The following is a 17,792-nucleotide window of genomic DNA, read 5'->3' as shown; positions in this document are numbered from 1 at the left end:
TGTAGGGATTGTCTCAGAAAATCCAGATTCATAAAAAGTTCGCAAAACAACTACCTTTGAAAAGCCGTCAAAAATTATGTATTTAGTATTTTAAAAATCTAAAGATGCCAAAATGCGACAAATTACGTCTACTTTTCAATTCACTTTTTCAAAATTTTCTACTGTAACAGGAACAGCTTTGGCAGTTGATTGATTGAAAAGTACGGGTTTTACACAACTTTTTTACATTTTTTGTGGCCATGATCTTAGAAAATTTTTTAAAAAAAAATCCATATGTGCAACATATAGCTTCTAACTTCAGCTTTCTCAGGCACTAAGTGAAATTTTTTTCGAGCACCTAATAACTGATTTACAACCTTTTTCCTGAAGCATGTTTTTTCATAAAATTTTTCTTGTACTGTAAATGACTTTAAAGTTATTGATTGTAGCTGAAAATTGTCTGAGAAACATATTTGAGTCGAATTATAAGCTTTTCAAAACTATAAATTTGGTAGAAATCGGTTGAGAAACAAGGGAGTTTTAGCGAAAACGGTGTTTGCCGTCATTTGACCGCTCGCGGTATGAATAGGTATATACAAAGTGTCGGTATGTTTAGTGTTAATAATTGCTATGAATTAAAAACTGAATATTTTATTATTTTTCTGAAGTATTTTGCTGAATCATTGTTGGAAAATATCGAATTATTATTAATGCTTGTTCAAATTCTTCAGTTTTGAAATATAAATTTAATTCTAAAATAAGATCATCGAAATCATATTCTTAGGTATAAAGCTTTTGGAACTTCATTTTTATTTGTTTTTTCTTTAATTTCAAGCTCTTATACTAGATTTTTAATTTTGTTGGAACTGAATCCAGAGAAACATAAATCTAAATTTTTAATAAGAATAACATAGTTTCAACCTTCAGTTCTTTCCAGGACCCAATATTTTAATCGAAAATAACAAAATACTCAGAGCTTGTAATTTCAAAAATGAGCTGTTAAGGCCGTTTATTTTGATAACTGAAGGATTTTTTTTTAAAACTGGCTATCTATCACTAGCACATCCCAAATAATAATCATTATATTCTTCTTTTTTTTCAAATTAAATTAAACCATCAACCATTGAATAAATTCTCCTGTTCAAAATGGTGATTAATTTTTTTGTTCAAATTCAAAATACTACAGTGACATTTTTCAATCAACCCTTCAGTTGCAAATGAAGAAAAGAATTCAAATTAAGATGAATAACAATTATCAATTATTATCATTTTCCCAACAACTCATCATGGTTAGTTTTGTACCTGATTGGACATTTATTTTGGAATTCAGATTTGTTTTAAACTCTGTGTTTTGGAAACGTTTATTTTAAATTTGCTTAGAAATTCTTTTCAAACAAATTTATAGTTTAGAATAAAGTATATCTTTTTGTAAAAATTATCATGACTTACCGAATATATTAAACTTTCATTGTGATATGTTTTGAAAATTTAGTTTTTTTATCAGTCAATTTTTTTAGTTTGTGTGGTAATAAGTGAGAAATGAAAAATTCGAATTGAAGATAATAAATTGATTTCGAATCAGTATTTTTCAGTATTCAGTATTTATATCGATTTTAGAAATTGCAAACGCTATATTACCAAAAATAGAGGTAATAGACGAAATCTGACAAAAAATCGAATTCATTTCGCATAACCGGTTTTGATAAATATTCAGCATTCAAAATTCAGGTTCGCAATTCAAATTTAGAATTGCATATCAGCATTCAGTATTAAGATTTTGGATTCAGAATCAGAGTTCAGATTGGTCGATCTAGGATAATATGCTCATGAATGTTGAAAAGTTGCCCTTTTAAATGAAAACATGCAATTTTAATAATTTAATTTCTTCAAAATTTTCGATTCCGAACATGCATTTTCTGAAATTGTATAAACAAATGTTGGGGAATTGAAGTCAAAACAGCAATAACTCAATTTTCCGAATCGTGCGATGGTTCAAATTCCGATCCATTATCCGATTCCTCGGATTAAATTAGATAAATCTCATTTGATTCCAAGTTTTTAAGTCCGAACATGCTTTTTCTGAAATATTTAAAAAATCACGCAGTATTAACAGTGATGAATATCACTCTAAAAAAAGTTAGCCCATTTTTGAAGTCTAAGAACTTTTTTATCTTAACTCGAATCGAAATGCAGTCTTCGGATGAAATATTTGTCATAATTTAGGCTTTAAGAAAATCTGTATTCAAAAGAAATCGGTCGAGGACCAAAGTTATTGGTGAAAAACTGAATTTTCATGTCCTTCCGAACAAAATGTTTCAAAATCTCATTCAAATGACAGACTTGTTGAGTGACCCCTTCCCGTGATCCGATCTGGCCCAAATTTGACAGGAGATCTGGTACTAAGCCTATAGGGATCAATTTTAGACTGCAGCGCATAACTTTTACAAAAGTCGGGTCATTTGAGGCACTCTGGTGCATCCAAATAAAAACAATTCTTGGGGGACCCTCAATGAATTCTCGAAATCTTTAATATTGCATCATTACTTTTTTATGGACGCACCCGGACGCAACCCAGGAAAAAAACCCTGATCAGACCTCGAGTTTAAGTTTGACACTCCTCGCTAAGAACCGCTATAGCTCTCTTGTTTCTTAACCGATTTTTACAATTGAATTACGAGGTTTCCAAAACTTCTAATTTTTTTCAGCAATTTTTCAGCTCAAATATTAAATATGTTTTTCAGACATATTCAGCTACCACACTTCAGTTTTCCAAAAAAACATGCTTCGGAAAAGAGACTGTAGATCAGCCACTAAATGCTTACTTAGTCTCCAAAAATTCTGAAGTTAGAAGCTATAAGGTGCCCATATGGATGTATTTTTTTTTAATTGTTTTATAGGTCATATTAACCTTTGTGGTAGTAAATAAACGTGGTGAAAAAGCCGTAATTTTCAATTCAATGGACCGTCAAAATTGTTTAAGTCACACCAGATAAATTGTGAAAATAGGATTGAAAAGGTGACATAATTTGGCACATTTTTGCATTTTAGATTGTTAAAATACGAAACACAGAATTGTTGACGAATTTTCAAAGGTAGCTGTTTTCCAAACTTTCTGTCAATTTGCAATTTTTTCAAATTTTCTCGCACTAAAATACAACTTTGCACTGGATTTTGAATATATTAACTCAAGCTGCGAATGCAAAAATGTGCCAAATTACGTCAATCTTCTTTTCAAAATTTATCTGGTGTGACATACTTGATTGAAAAGTTCGGTTTTTACACCACATTTTTACATTTTCTGTGGTCATGAAAAAATTTCAAGAAATATATCCCTATGTGGAATGTGTAGCTTTTTACTTCAGGTTTCTTGGACACTAAGTGATATATTTTTGGAGAATTTCGTAGCTGATCTACAGTCTATCCGAAGCATGTTTTTTCGGATTTTTTTCTCAGACTTTGAAAAACGGAAAACTGAAGTCTGCTACTGAAAATTGAACGGAAAGCATATTTGAGCTAAATTACGAGGTTTCCAAAACTATAAATATTGTAAAAATAGGTTGAGAAAAAGGAGAGACCTATATTGGTTTAAGTCAGGAGTGTCAAAATAACACTCCAGGGACTGTAACGGTTAAAAATTTCAGGGACGGATGAGGGTTAAATTGGTGTACACCCATCGTCTCAAAAGAGCTGAGCTAGTGTTCAGTCCAAAGTTTGGACTCCAAACAATACTTTAAGGTGCATTTATCAAGCCGCTCGAGGAAAAATAGCCGATCAAGTTTTTCAGTATTGATGAAGCAGAGTTTTTCATATCATGGAGTCACCAAATTCAGTTGAGTTATATTAGATTTCATCTGATTCGGGACAGATTTTGTTACTAGGTCAATAAAGAGGTCGTTTGAAGACAAATGTATGTTTAATGATCCTTTGGATAAGATGTCTTTTATAGAAAAACAGTTTTCAGAGTGAAATTCGTTCAGTAATTTCGATTCGATAACCGATAACAACCCACAAACAAACCTGAATTTGAACTGTGAAATTGATTCTTATTTTTCAGTTTATACCTACATTTAACATTTTATATTATTTTCACAATTTCAGGTGGATGTGCAGTGGCGTTACACGCTGACCGTATTCATGCTAAGCTTCTTCGGCAGTTGGCTGCTGTTTGCCATCCTTTGGTATCTGATAGCTTATGCGCATGGAGATTTGAACTTTGATCCCGAAACAGGAGAACGGCTGGGCGAAGGTTCCCAGCCTTGCGTTGAAGGTGCAACAACTTTTGCCGCTTTCCTGCTGTTCAGCATTGAGACTCAGGTTTCGACAGGATATGGTGCTAAAACTCCCACCGAAGAGTGTCCGGAAGTTATGTTTCTGCTAACGGTTCAGATTATCGTAGGGGTCGTGATCGATGCTGCGATGGTTGGAATTGTTTACGCAAAACTGGTGCGACCACCAAAGAAGATTTCGGACATGAAATTCAGCCGGAAAGCTGTCATTTGTCAGAGAGACGGAAAGTTGTGTTTCGTTTTTCGGCTGTCCGATATCAAGCAGCAACATGCCATTGAGACGAAAATATCTGCGGTCATGCTCGAACAGCGGCGATCACTGGAGGGGGAATTGATCGAGAAACATGAATCCTACATGAAGCTCGAAAATCAAGGACGAATACTGTTGATGTGGCCAGTGACGATATGTCACGTGATCGACAGAGATAGCCCGCTGTTTGATGTTTCTGCCAAAGATTTGCTACAGAAAAAGTTCGAGATCGTGGTAACACTGACTGGAGGAACTATGACTACCGGACAGGTGAACGAAGCAAGGACTTCGTATTTACCCGGGGAAATATATTGGGGACATCGATTTGAAAATATTATTCAGTTTGATGTTCGGAGTGAACGATACGTTGCCGCCAATGAGAGGATTGATGCTGTAGAACCGGTCGATACACCACTTTGCAGTGCTCGGCGTTTAGAGGAAGTTTTGGAGGAAGTGCACCAGTACATGGAACAAGAGCGGGAGCGAGACCTCGATGGAGCTGAACAGAATGTAACAAACGGAGGAAATGGTTACATGGTAAGAAATAATGCTATTAATATTCAGGTGAATCAATAATTATCCGTTTTCTAAGTCACAGGAATCCGATGATGAGAATGCCGGAATTCAACTGGACAAGCTTTCGGAAAAACTGAAACTTATCTCAGAAGAAAAACTCTCACCACCAGACGAAGGTCAATCACGACCAACTGAACAAAAAGATCTTATCCAAACCAGCGAATTGTAGTTTAAAAACCCCGATAGAAACCTAGTTCTCAATAGGTCTATTAAAAAAAAAACACTTCCTAAAGTTGATAATATGTTTAATGTCTTTTCGTAAAGATATTCAGTTCCATAACACGATCTTATCTAATCACCAAAAACGCTTACCACTTCGAGTGGAGAGAAAATAATTGTAATAAAACTTACCGTTAAAACCCCGCACTTAATGTTCATTTCTTCGAACCGGATTTTTCTTTCTCCAGCTCGGAGATTCTTCGTTTGAGCTGTTCATTTTCTTTCTGCAGAGCCATATACCGTTGGGTGAACTCATCATTGCTGAGCAGCAACCCAAAACCCGCTTGAGTAACCTCATCAATGCGTTCCAACTTCTGTTGTGTTTCTTGCCACAGATTGAAGGTACCCATCCAGAGGTGACTTCGGGTGGCCATGGCAGTGTACTTACGATCGACGTTGTTCTGGAAAAAATGTTCCTTCAACTCTGCTCTCATTTCGTTGCGTAGATCTGCCATCTCTAGTTTGAGCTCTTGGAAGGCGGCCTGCACTGTTGGCGGTAGCGAATCTCCAGTTGATAATTTTGTACTATCTCGGTGTTGGGGTATCACAGGGGTAGATTCCTGAGTCGATTGAGGAGTAGATGTTCTATCTGGAACGGGTGAGAATTGGTTTTCTTTGTTTTCCGCATTGGTCGAACGGCGTAAAGAGACACGCTTAGAAGGTGGTATAGCAGAGCCTTGCTTGGACTGGTCTCCATTGAACTCCGGTGGTATTTCGCTGAGAGCCCGACTGCTGTCGACATCCGATTCTTCTCTTATGTTCTCCAAGTTGGTACTGGACTTTTGAGGACGTTCTAAAGATGGTTGCTTCTTGGTAGCATTTCTTTTCACTAGTCTGTTAGTGTTGATATAGCTTTCATCTAAATTTGGACTTTGAGTATCTTCAGCATTTTGTTCTGAGTCAAAGTTGTCATCGATGTCATCCAGGTAGCTCATCAGATTATTTCCTCCTCCCATACTGGCACGGGCAGACCCAGAACTCATTCTTGAGGATGTACTCAAACGAGACATACAATCCATGGAATCTCTCCGTTGCAAAAACATATCGATTTCATTCATAAAACTGTCGTGTTCGGGTTTACCAACAACTGGGTGTTCTTCATCTACCGAACTTACGGACACCGAACTGTGACAAATCTTTGGCTCTTCAACGATGCTAACTTTTTTGACACTTTTTCCGGCCACCGTAGTATTTACCGTCTCCCCATCTCGAGAATTTGCGAACAGAATGCTGGTTACCGAGCTATCATGACACTTGTTCGTATTCAGCGGTTTAGACAAATTTCTAGCATCGTAACCATACAAATATCCCTTTAAATTACCTACACACAAAAATTGACCACACTCAGAAACAGCCAGTGATTCGAACGGATAATTCGATCGGATCTGCAGGGGAGCCTGCTTTTTGCGGGTATCGAACACATTGATAACGTTATCGTAACCTACGGTGTACAGCATATCCGGACTGGCGGCTGTCATGGCCAAATCTCGACAGGGAGCGGTGTGTGCTTCCACCTGATTGAAAAGTACCTTCTTTTGGTGAGTGTCGTACATCAGAACCGACCCATTGTAGGAGGCCACTGAGAGTAGGAACCGTTTTGCCGGGTGGAAGCGAGCTTTAGTGGTGCTGGAAGAAGAAACAAAGAATAAAATTTTAATGTTTATTTTTATGGTCAGATTGACCCATTTCTAAAGAAGATATTTCTCGAAATCAGCGTTTACTGATAATTTTGGTTCATAGCAATTCATCCCACAGATCGATCCACAGACCACAACCTTCTGATAAGGGGCCGTTCATATATCACGTGGACATCTTAGGAGAAGCGGGAGAGTGGGGAAATGTCCATAAATAAATATTAAGAAGTTTAAATAAAAATCTCAAAAAAAAAAATCTTAAAATTGCAAAGCTTTCTAGTTTAAGTTTAAACAATTAGTAGTCACTTGAAAGCAAGTGATGAATATGAATAATTTAGAAATTTAAAAATTTTCAAATTATTTTATATCAGGAAACGCATATTCACATTTTTCTAAATTAGCCATTTCAATAACAAATAGGCAAAAAGCAGTGTTTTCTTTAGATTAGAAAATTAGATTTAGAAAAAAAAACTATTTCAAACCTGTTCACGTGGACAACCGGGGAGGGGGGTAAGGGTTTGCCGCTTCACAGTGGTTCAAAATAAAAAAATGGAAAAAATTTATAAAAACCTTTTTTGTTAAAGTTTATAGGCGAAAAGTTGAGAAAAATAAAAAAAATTATTTTTTTTAATTAAAAATTTCTTTTTTTCCTATAATTGCCAAAACGGGGTATGAGCTTCATACTGGAAAATTGATTTTTTTTTCAATTATTTATGAATATTTTTGTTAAAATTAATTATGAGCTCCAAAATTCCTCTAGGTTAATTGGATTATTTAATACTAAATTAATGTTTTATGTTGAAGTTGCATATATATATATGGAAGCAAACGATTCATGGTTTACTCTGTACAAATACTTTAAAATTTTCATTTTTAAACCAAACAGCGTTCTATTCAAAGACATTGTATACAAAATATAGCAAAAACTAGCAGCTGATTTTAAGATATGTTTTTGATGAGGCTTTCGCCTATCCAACGGTATATAATTTACCACGGCGATCGGCAGCGCAATAAATAGAGTAAATGAAAAAAAAATATCATCAAATTTTGGGTTCTTTACTTTATTAGTTCATGATATTGAGCACGTTTTTCATCTCCAAACTGTCAAACAGATTATAATATATCACTTCGGTATAGCTATAGACATCACGATATGCTCCTGAAAAAATTGCAACGTTTGGGATGTTCTGAACGACTATGTGTTTGGATAAAAAGTTATCTCACTAATCGCCGTTTAGTTGTTAGAATTGGTTCTGCAGAATCTACTGATTTTATTCCAAAGTGTGGGGTTCCACAAGGCAGCAAATTGGGCCCCCTGTTGTTCACAATGTTCTGCAATGACATTAATTTGCTTCTCATTGGCTGTGGAGTTCTCGTGTATGCGGACGATCTAAAAATATTTTTAGTCATACACAGTTTAGCTGATTGCTACGAGTTACAAGGATTCCTGGAGATGGTTGTGAACTGGTGTGCTGATCATTTACTGGTTTTAAGCGTTGCCAAGTGTTGTGTTATTACATTTGGTCGGAGGAAACATCCATTCATATATGAATACAGCATACTGGGTGAGTCAATGCAACGCGCGGATCAGATAAAGGATCTTTGAGTTTTATTGGACAGTCATATGACTTTTAAGCCTCATTACTCTGCGGTACTCGAGAAGGCCAACAGGATGCTGAGATTTAGTTGGTGTGAATGAAGTGACAGAGGTTGATTCCCAAAGTTTCTCCAAAGTGATGTTCGTCATCTAAAGTGGCTCCTGGAATCGAGTGACTTGGGTGAATCGACAATCGTCACTGGCCATAATCTTTCTGCCACGGCCAATCATCAAAAAGGACAGAGTGCTCTATGGAATTCGTTGACAAGCGCACGATCTCATCGGAAGCTTTCTGTCTAACAGAAATCAGTATTTAATGCTGAACGGATTTAAAAGTCATCTTAGCCCCCTTAAAGTATGAGTGCCTCAAGGAAGTAATTTGGGCCCCTTATTGTTCCTCATCTATGTCAATGACTTGCCAAACTTGCAGCTCTACGGAAAACCACGATTATTTGCTGATGATACCTGTTTGTTGTATTCCGAAACAAATCTCAATTATATGATCCAGCACAAAGCTGAAGATATGAAACTCCTCCAGGAATACTTCATTGAAAACATGTTGTCTCTGAACTTATGCAAAACGAAGCACATGATTTTGAATCCATTTCGAACCGCTGAAACTGAACAATGTGAGCTTTTTGTTGAATCAGTTAAAATCGAACAAGTGACGGATTAACAATCGACTCAGCTTTAAAATGGACACATCATATTAAAACACTCAAAAATGAAGCTGCCGCAGCTTGCGGGCTTTTCTGGAAAATAAAAAGCTTCGTACTCCAAAAGCAACTTTCCATTATGTACCAGACGTTTGTTCAATCCAAACTACAGTACCTGATATTTACCTATCTGGGAAGCCGCATCCAAAACGAGTATCAAACCCTTACAGATAGCTCAAAGACCGTATAGCGCTGTTTAAAGGCCGTATACAAGCGGCCTTGGCTGTATCCAACTATAGGAGCCTTTACCACGAAGCAGAAAAATCTACTCTACCTCTGAATGCATTGAGAGAACTACAAGCTGCATCTATCATCCACAATCACCTAGGTACAGAAACGGCTTGCACAACATAATCTGCAATACGATCGTCAAGACAACTGATATTCTTTCAGACATCAAAGTAGCCTGTACGTACAACAGCCCACTTCAGAATTTTCTAAGAAAGCTTTTACCTACTATGGTAAAGTCTGTTATAATCGACTGCTGGCACATATACCATCTGAAAGAAACATCGCCAAATTCAGTGCTCATTAAGAGGCACATTAGATCTAATTTAGAAACGTACATCCAATGATCTAAGCCAATAGTCCGGTTTCCGGTAACCTGACAGACTGCGTTCCCTTAAAAGAGGGTCTCATCACTAATTTATTTATTTATTTATTTACTATTATTAAATCAACAGATCATATATTGATCCAAATGATATTTAAAAATTAAGAGACTAACTACAAATACAAATCTATACTGAACTTAGAACACTAAGAATTCTTCTTCGGAATACCACCTTCGAGACGTCAAAATCAAAGTGCTCTGAGAAGCTGTTAAAAGTCTTGATGACGCCAATTATTGCAGAGTTGGCCCCGTAATTGTTTAGTCTAACAGGAATGAAGAGCTGAAGATCCTCAAACCACGAGATCGGACGCTAAGTGGAAGAACTTCCAAAAGTGCGGGAGAGTCGATTCTTGATGAAATCAGATCAGCGACGAAAGAAGCACGAGTGGCGGTCCTGCGGACTTGCAGCGTGTCGATGTCGATCAGGCGGCATCGGCTTTCGTAGCTGGGAAGTCGAAAAGGGTCTTGCCAGTTTAAGTGTCGAAGGGCATACCTCAAAAAATGTCGTTGGATGGCTGCGATGCGATCAGAACCGTTTTGATAATATGGGCACCGAACCGCAGAAGCATATTCGAGGATCGATCGAACCAGACTGGAGTAAAGACTCTTCAGGCAGTAGATGTCCTTAAAGTCCTTCGTCATGCGGAAAAGAAGACCCAGGCTTCTGGAGGCTTTGTCAACGATATAGTTGGTGTGATTCTTAAAATCCAACTGCGCGTCGAGGATCACACCAAGATCTTTCACGTGTTGAGCTCGAGAGATTGCATCGTTTCCAAGGAAATAAACGGCTGAGGACGGGCGTCGTTTGCGGGAAAATGATCTTACTACACATTTATTACGGTTTAAAGGTAGGCGATTGGCATCACACCAGAAAGCAAAAAGGTTTAACTGGTTCTGCAGGAAGTTCACATCTTCGGAGCCATTGATAGAGTAGTACAGTTTCAAATCGTCGGCATACGCCAATTTTGGTCCATCGAGGAGTTGCAGCACGTCATTGAAGTAGATTAGGAATACTAACGGCTCTAAATGACTTCCCTGAGGCACGCCTGATGAAGCTGAGAACTGCCTGGAAAAACAGTTACCCGTACGAACTGTCAATTTACGTCCAGTAAGGTAACTGCGGAACCAGCCAATAAGAGATCCATAAAATCCTAATCGCGCGAGCTTTCCGATGGCAATATCATGGTTCACCTTGTCGAATGCAGCAGACAGATCGGTATAGATGGCATCAGTTTGGGATTTCTTTGCAAAACTTTCATGCACAAACGGCAACACTGCGGTGGCATAACGGCAACACTGCTTTGATGTTGTTATGTGATACATTTATCAATTTTTAATCATCATATTTTTCATGCAAATACTTCATTTTAATTTGTGAAAAAGTGTTTTTGGTACCATAGATGTGCGTGTTCGACTAAATATTGATTTAGTTTGTCCCTATGAACTTTTAAAGTGTACTGATTTCGTGTTGTGAATATCACCCGGAGCGGCGATTCTGTTCAAGGAAGACCTCATTTGTTTTCTTCATACGGGTTTCTTTTTCTCCGCAACTGAAGCGACACCTTGTGTAAAAATTTGGAAGCAAAAATCTTGCATTCAATTTTTTTTTTCGTTGCCTATTGCATACCTTCCGGGCGAATGTGGCGAAAGCATGCTCTAGTTGTTGCGGCACGATCAACGGGATCAAATTCATGGTTTGCCGCGGTATTTGCGGAAAGGAATTCCATCTAACTTGTGTTGGCGTTAGCAATGCCGCAGCCCGCAGCTTAAAATCGCTTTCCAAAAACGCGTTTTGGATGTGCGACGACTGCGCTGGGCTTTTCGAAAACGCTCACTTTCGTAGCCTCGCCTTTGCACCCCCTCCTGAGCAAAAAGGTATAGCTCAACTGACAGAAGCTATTTCTGAACTCCGCTTGGAAATTAAGCAAATCTGCACTAAGCAACCTTCCACCCCAATACCAACACTGACACCTGCCCGTCCTGACTTTCGTCGTGCGCTTAAAAGACCTCGTGCTCCAGATGCACCGATAAGCGAACCGTGCAAATTAGGTGCAAAACGATCTTCTGCTGACGTTGTTTCGGTTCCCATATGCAACAACGAAAACGAGAACTTGTTTTGGCTGTACATTTCGCGCATCAAAACTGATGTGAGTGAGGACGACGTCGCCTCGATGGTTAAGGCCAACCTTCAAACGGATACCACGCACGTGGTTAAGCTCGTACCCAAAGGCACCGATACAAGCACTATGCGCTTCGTGTCTTTTAAAGTTGGTGTTAATCCAGAGCTTAAGGATTTAGCTTTGGACCCTGAAACCTGGCCAAATGGACTGAGTTTTCGGGAGTTTGTCAACTACGACCGAAACTATCAGTTTCGCCCACGATTCCAATGATCGACATCTCCTGTTTGGATCCCCGGGGTGCACCGAATTTAGCTTTTTGGAAGCCCCTGAGCCCTTCGTCACAGTCGCGCAGATTCCAGCCAGCGTCAGCAGTCGCCCCGGCCCTGTGTTCGAAGAAGGCAATGGGGCTTTCCAACCGCCGAAGTCAGGCAAGTATCCTAGTTTAATTTTCGATTCGTCCAGTGACTGCCCATCATTTTGCAGACCTCATCATCACAATCTTCACCTGAAATGTACCGAAAAAGAGCCGATTAATGCACGTGGAAACCACTTATCAAAGCAACATGCTGAACGTCAAACTATTGGATCACCGGGACGCACCGCACTTAGCACAATGGACGCCCCCGAGCCCTTCGTCACAGTCGCGCAGTTTCCCGCCAGCGTCAACAGCCGTCCCGGCCCTGTGTTCGAAGAAGGCAACGGGGCTGTCCAGCCTGTGCAGGCAGGCAAGTGCACTCCCTTACCCTCTTATTCGACCAGTCATCGTCCTCCACCTTGCAGATTTGAGTTTGGCTTGCCTGTTAGGCAAACCGAACTAACGCCGATTGAAAATTTTCATTTTCAATGTTATGAAACGCCGGAACAAAACATCATCATTTCTACTGGGTTGACTACACCGGGACGCAACGAATTAGGCATTTTGGAGTCCCCTGAACCCATCGACTCAGTCGCGCTGATTCCAGCCATCGTCAGCAGTCGTCCCGGCCCTGAGATCGATAGCGGCGACGGGGTTCTCCAGCTTGCACCCGCAGGCAAGTACACAGCTCCAAATGGTTCTTCTATTAGTGATGAAATTTTACCTTCTAGAGTGCAACTTCCCAGTTTGCTTTCTGGGCGTCGCGACTATATGAGCATTTTTTACCAGAACGTCGGAGGCATTAACTCTTGCGTAAACGAGTATCTGCTGGCCACCTCTTGCTGCTGCTACGATGTTATTGCCCTGACCGAAACATGGCTGAACGACAAGACCTTCACTAGTCAGGCTTTTAGTTCTGACTATGTTGTGTTTCGCTGCGATCGTAGCCCCTGCAACAGTCGGAAGTCAACTGGAGGCGGGGTTTTACTGGCCGTGAAATCTACACTGCACGTCGTGTCTATCGACGACAATTCCTGGGATGATTTGGAAATAGTGTGGGTCTGCATCGATATCGGTAACCGGAAGCTATTTGTGTGTGTGGTATATTTTCCTCCAGATCGCACGCGAGATGTGAGTATTGCCGATTCTTTCTCCAGGTGCCTGATCAAAGTTATGTCGCTTGCCTCACCTGAAGACGACATGTTAATCATCGGCGATTTTAATTTACCAAATATCAAATGGTCTCCTGCCCATGGCGTATTTTTATATCCTGACCCAGCTCGTTCCTCGTTCTCGGTACCTTCCGAAATCATTCTTGATTCCTTGAGCACAGCTACTCTCCGGCAGATCAACAGCGTTGAAAATGAAAACGGTCGTATGCTTGATTTATGTTTTGTGAATGAAGGAATTAGTATGCCGACGATTGAACTAGCTCCTGCGCCGTTGGTCAAATTAGTTCGTCATCATCCTGCGTTACTTATCTCGATTGAGGTTTCCGGTTCGGTATTTTCTTCCGAGAAACCAGCTGCATTCTTTCACGATTATAAAAACGCTGATTTTCACGCTATTTCTGTTGTGTTAGACTCCATCGACTGGGAATCTGAGCTCGTACTTTCGGACCCCAACGCCGCAGCAGAAACGTTTTCTCACATCATCAATTACATTATTGATCGTCACGTTCCAAAACGTTTGATAACTGGAAACTTTAGAGCTCCATGGATAACCAAAGAATTACGCCAGATGAAAACTTTGAAATGCAAAGCCTTTCGCAATTATAATAGGAACAAATCACAAAGAACTAAAGACCACTACCGAATACTTAATTCAGCGTATAAAAAAGCTAGCTCTCAATGCTACAAGAACTATTTGACACGATTGCAACGAAACTTCAAGAAAAATCCTCAATCATTTTGGAAACATGTCAAGGATCAACGAAGAGAATCGGGATTACCAACTCGCATGTTCTTGGACGACGAGATGGGAAATTCGGATGCAGACATATGTAATTTACTAGCAAAAAGATTTTCTAGTGTTTTCACTTCTGGACCTATTTCTGCTGATCAAATAACTAACGCTGCACAGAACGTTCCTTCCCTGAACTCATCTCTAAACAACATTGCAATAGAAGAGGACACCATTTTGAAGGCGACTGCTAAGTTAAAAAACTCTCTTTCCTCTGGCCCGGACGGAATACCCGCCACTTTTTTGAAACGCTTCATGATTCATTTATTGTTTCCTATCAAGCGAATATTTCAAGCATCGCTGGACAGAGCTGTTTTCCCTTCGCTGTGGAAGGATGCTTATATGTTCCCCGTTCACAAAAAAGGGGACAAAAGGGACGTAAATAACTACAGAGGAATTTCCGCCTTATGTGCCATTGCTAAATTGTTCGAACTGGTAATCCTGGATCCTATTTTTTATTTTTCCAAGCAATATTTTTCCAATGATCAACATGGTTTTATGCCCAAGCGCTCAACGAGTACGAACTTATTAACATTTACATCTTTTGTGCAAGACAACTTTACAGCGGGTATCCAAACCGATGCAATCTATACAGACCTGTCCGCTGCCTTTGACAAGGTCAATCATGAAATTGCTATTGCAAAACTCGGACGTTTAGGCATTTGTGGTTCCTTATTAGATTGGTTCCGTAGTTACCTTACTGGGAGAAAGCTAACCGTTAAATCCGCGGATTCGTTATCCAGACAGTTCCCTGCCACATCCGGAGTTCCGCAAGGGAGCCACCTAGGACCGATTATTTTTCTTATTTATTTCAATGACGCTCTCCTATTGCTTGATGGACCAAAACTCGCCTACGCCGATGATTTGAAACTGTTCAACGCAATCAAAGGTCCTGAAGACACTGTTTCTCTGCAAAGACAATTCAACCTTTTTGCTACCTGGTGCGACAACAATTGCCTGGCGTTAAACCGCAGTAAATGTTCCATCATAACATTTTCGCGCAAACGACATCCCATCCTCGCCGATTATTTCCTTTCGGACCATTTAATCGCTCGTGTGGACCACATAAAAGATTTAGGCGTGGTTCTTGACCAGAAACTTGACTTCAAGACGCATACCAACTACATAGTTGATAAAGCTTCCCGATGTTTGGGCTTTATATTCCGCGTGACGAGGGATTATAGAGACGTGTACTGCCTGAAAAGCCTCTACTGCAGCTTAGTTCGCTCCATTCTGGAGTACGCGTCGGCTGTTTGGTGCCCCTTCTATCAGAATGGTGCTGATCGGATCGAAGCATTGCAACGACGTTTTATGCGATATGCTTTACGCCATTTGAACTGGTCTGATCCGTTCCACCTTCCAAGCTACGAGAACCGCTGCAACCTCATAAGCCTAGACACGCTACAAGCCCGCCGAGCAGCTACACGGGCCTTACTTATCTCCGATATCCTGGCCTCGAGAATTGACTGTCCTTCGCTTTTGGAATCGGTTAATCTAAGTGTTCGACCCCAAGGACTACGAAACCGGAATCTACTGCTCTACACTCCTCTTCGTCAGAACAACTACGGCGGTAATAGTGCACTGATCGGCGTTATCAGGACGTTCAACCGTTTTTCTGAACACTTTGAATTCGATGAATCGAGGGATTTATTCAGGAGAAAAATTTTAATTACGTTGAGAACTGTGTAGTTTGTGTAGTGTTTAATATTTAATTTTAATAGACTTGTTTTATATACTTTTAATCATTGGGATCAACATGTGATCCGTTGATTTGTTACCAAATAAACAAACGAGGTGCTCGCCACCAGCCGCCATTGCCCACCACCACCGCCCTCCGCCACAAAACACCGCTGCCATCCACCGAAACCGTATCGCCCAATAATAAAGTGCATTATATCAATCTGTCGTTATATGAAAGCTTGAATTGTAAAACCAAATGTTGTAGAAAAATCATCGGAAAAAAATCTTATAATAAAGTAATGAGGAGGTTTTATGCCTTTGGGAGAAGTGGCCTGAAAGTGGCCTACACTCCCAGGAGCTTTTCCCTGCTCAAAAAAAAATGTTCGAAGCAATGTCTCATTAATCGTATCATCGCCAATCGCGTTTACATCTTATGCCAATGACGTTGAAATATCGAATACTCATGATTGGAGTAAAGGCTGCATTGAGAAGCTCACAATTGATTTATCCAAAACAAAAAAACATCGACTTTCGAAAGTGGCAGGGGTATGTTGAACGCACAAATATTCCTAAATTACTTTTTCTAACAATAAGATCGTCCAGAGGCCAAAAATAGATCCAAAGTAGAAGTTGTGATCAACTCCTTCGGGTAAATTACTTAATAACGCCAACAATTAATAGTATATTAATTGCTCTAGTATTGGGGAAGGTCCGAACTGCTGTCTGTTCACTACAATGTAAGACTATTTAAAAAAAGCCAAACTTATAACCTGTTAACGAGAATAACGAGTATTCGTTTAAAAATATTTAAATAGGTCCAAATTCAATATGAAAACAGATCTTTCCTTGATTTCTACAAGTTTATAGTAAAATTGGCTAAAGATGCGCTTCGCAATAATTTTTTGCTGTATCTTCGGTGCGGTTCTCCTTTCGGGGAATGTTGGATACGCAGCAGTTACGACAGCTCCGGCTACCACGGCGGCGCCCGTAACCACCACCACACTGTTCCCGATCACCAATAGAGGTCTGGGGCTCTTGGCCAACGCTTTCATCAATGGACTGCAGCAAATCAGTTTCGTTATCAGCAGTGGGTTGAAAAATATGACCAAAATTAAAACCCAAATCGGATGATCGGAAAATAGATGAATTTTGAGTTTTTTTAGCCCTTTTATTTGACTACTGTTTTTTAAGATTCAGAATTTTTTTGGGTTTCCTCAGTTTGCAATGTAGATGTTAGATTAAATTCTCTCAAGAAATAGTTGTTGATGGCACTAAAATAAAAAAAAAACTATCTGTTGTCATATCTGTTGTTGCGGACACTATTTTTCGGAATTCTTTGGAGCAAACTCGCATGTGGTTTTAGTTGCAGTCAGCTCAAAGCTGTAAATTAATCTTATATTTTAATACAGTTTTTTAAACAAATTTTTCCAAATGACTTACATTATGTTTCCTTATAGTGATTCTTCCACAAGAAAATATTTATATATTTTAGGAATTTTTATATAATTGTTAACAACTAAGTTGAAATGTGTTGAAACGCACGTTTGATGGGGTGCTTAAAGTTGAATGAAGTGATAGTGATAATTGCAAGTATAATCCTGACGTTTCTCCTATTCGCTACCAGTGGCTCGATGATAAGGGGGATTATCCCGAATCTTGCTGGCAACATCTGTTTTATTAACTTGAATGTATTATACTGTGGAATAGTTTGGTTTCTACTAAACTAACATTTTCATTCATTCACATAAAAATAAAAATAAAAACAGATTTAAAAAAACGTAAGCATAGTTTTATCATTTTATTGC

At 39.3% G+C, this 17,792-nt stretch overlaps 2 protein-coding genes across 3 annotated transcripts in view; one reads left to right on the top strand and one right to left on the bottom strand.

Annotated features, from left to right (window-relative positions):
• LOC129747445 (ATP-sensitive inward rectifier potassium channel 12) overlaps positions 1–5,450 on the top strand; it is a 30,005-nt gene extending 24,555 nt beyond the window's left edge. For both annotated transcript variants that reach the window (XM_055741677.1, XM_055741678.1), the window contains 2 exons: positions 4,078–5,052; positions 5,108–5,450. In XM_055741677.1, coding sequence (XP_055597652.1) covers positions 4,078–5,052; positions 5,108–5,260 — 1,128 coding nt within the window. In that variant the 3' untranslated portion in view covers positions 5,261–5,450. The remainder of the gene's footprint in view (positions 1–4,077; positions 5,053–5,107) is intronic.
• The window catches only part of LOC129747446 (uncharacterized), a 33,628-nt gene continuing 21,155 nt past the window's right edge, over positions 5,320–17,792 (bottom strand). The window contains exon 3 of the mRNA XM_055741679.1: positions 5,320–6,936. Within this exon, the coding sequence (XP_055597654.1) occupies positions 5,466–6,936 (1,471 nt within the window). The 3' untranslated portion in view covers positions 5,320–5,465. The remainder of the gene's footprint in view (positions 6,937–17,792) is intronic.

This window comes from Uranotaenia lowii, chromosome 2 (genome assembly GCF_029784155.1).
Source record: "Uranotaenia lowii strain MFRU-FL chromosome 2, ASM2978415v1, whole genome shotgun sequence".
Lineage (NCBI taxonomy): Eukaryota > Metazoa > Arthropoda > Insecta > Diptera > Culicidae > Uranotaenia > Uranotaenia lowii.
Note: the sequence above shows the minus strand (reverse complement) of the source record. Positions and strands in the feature narration are given on the sequence as shown.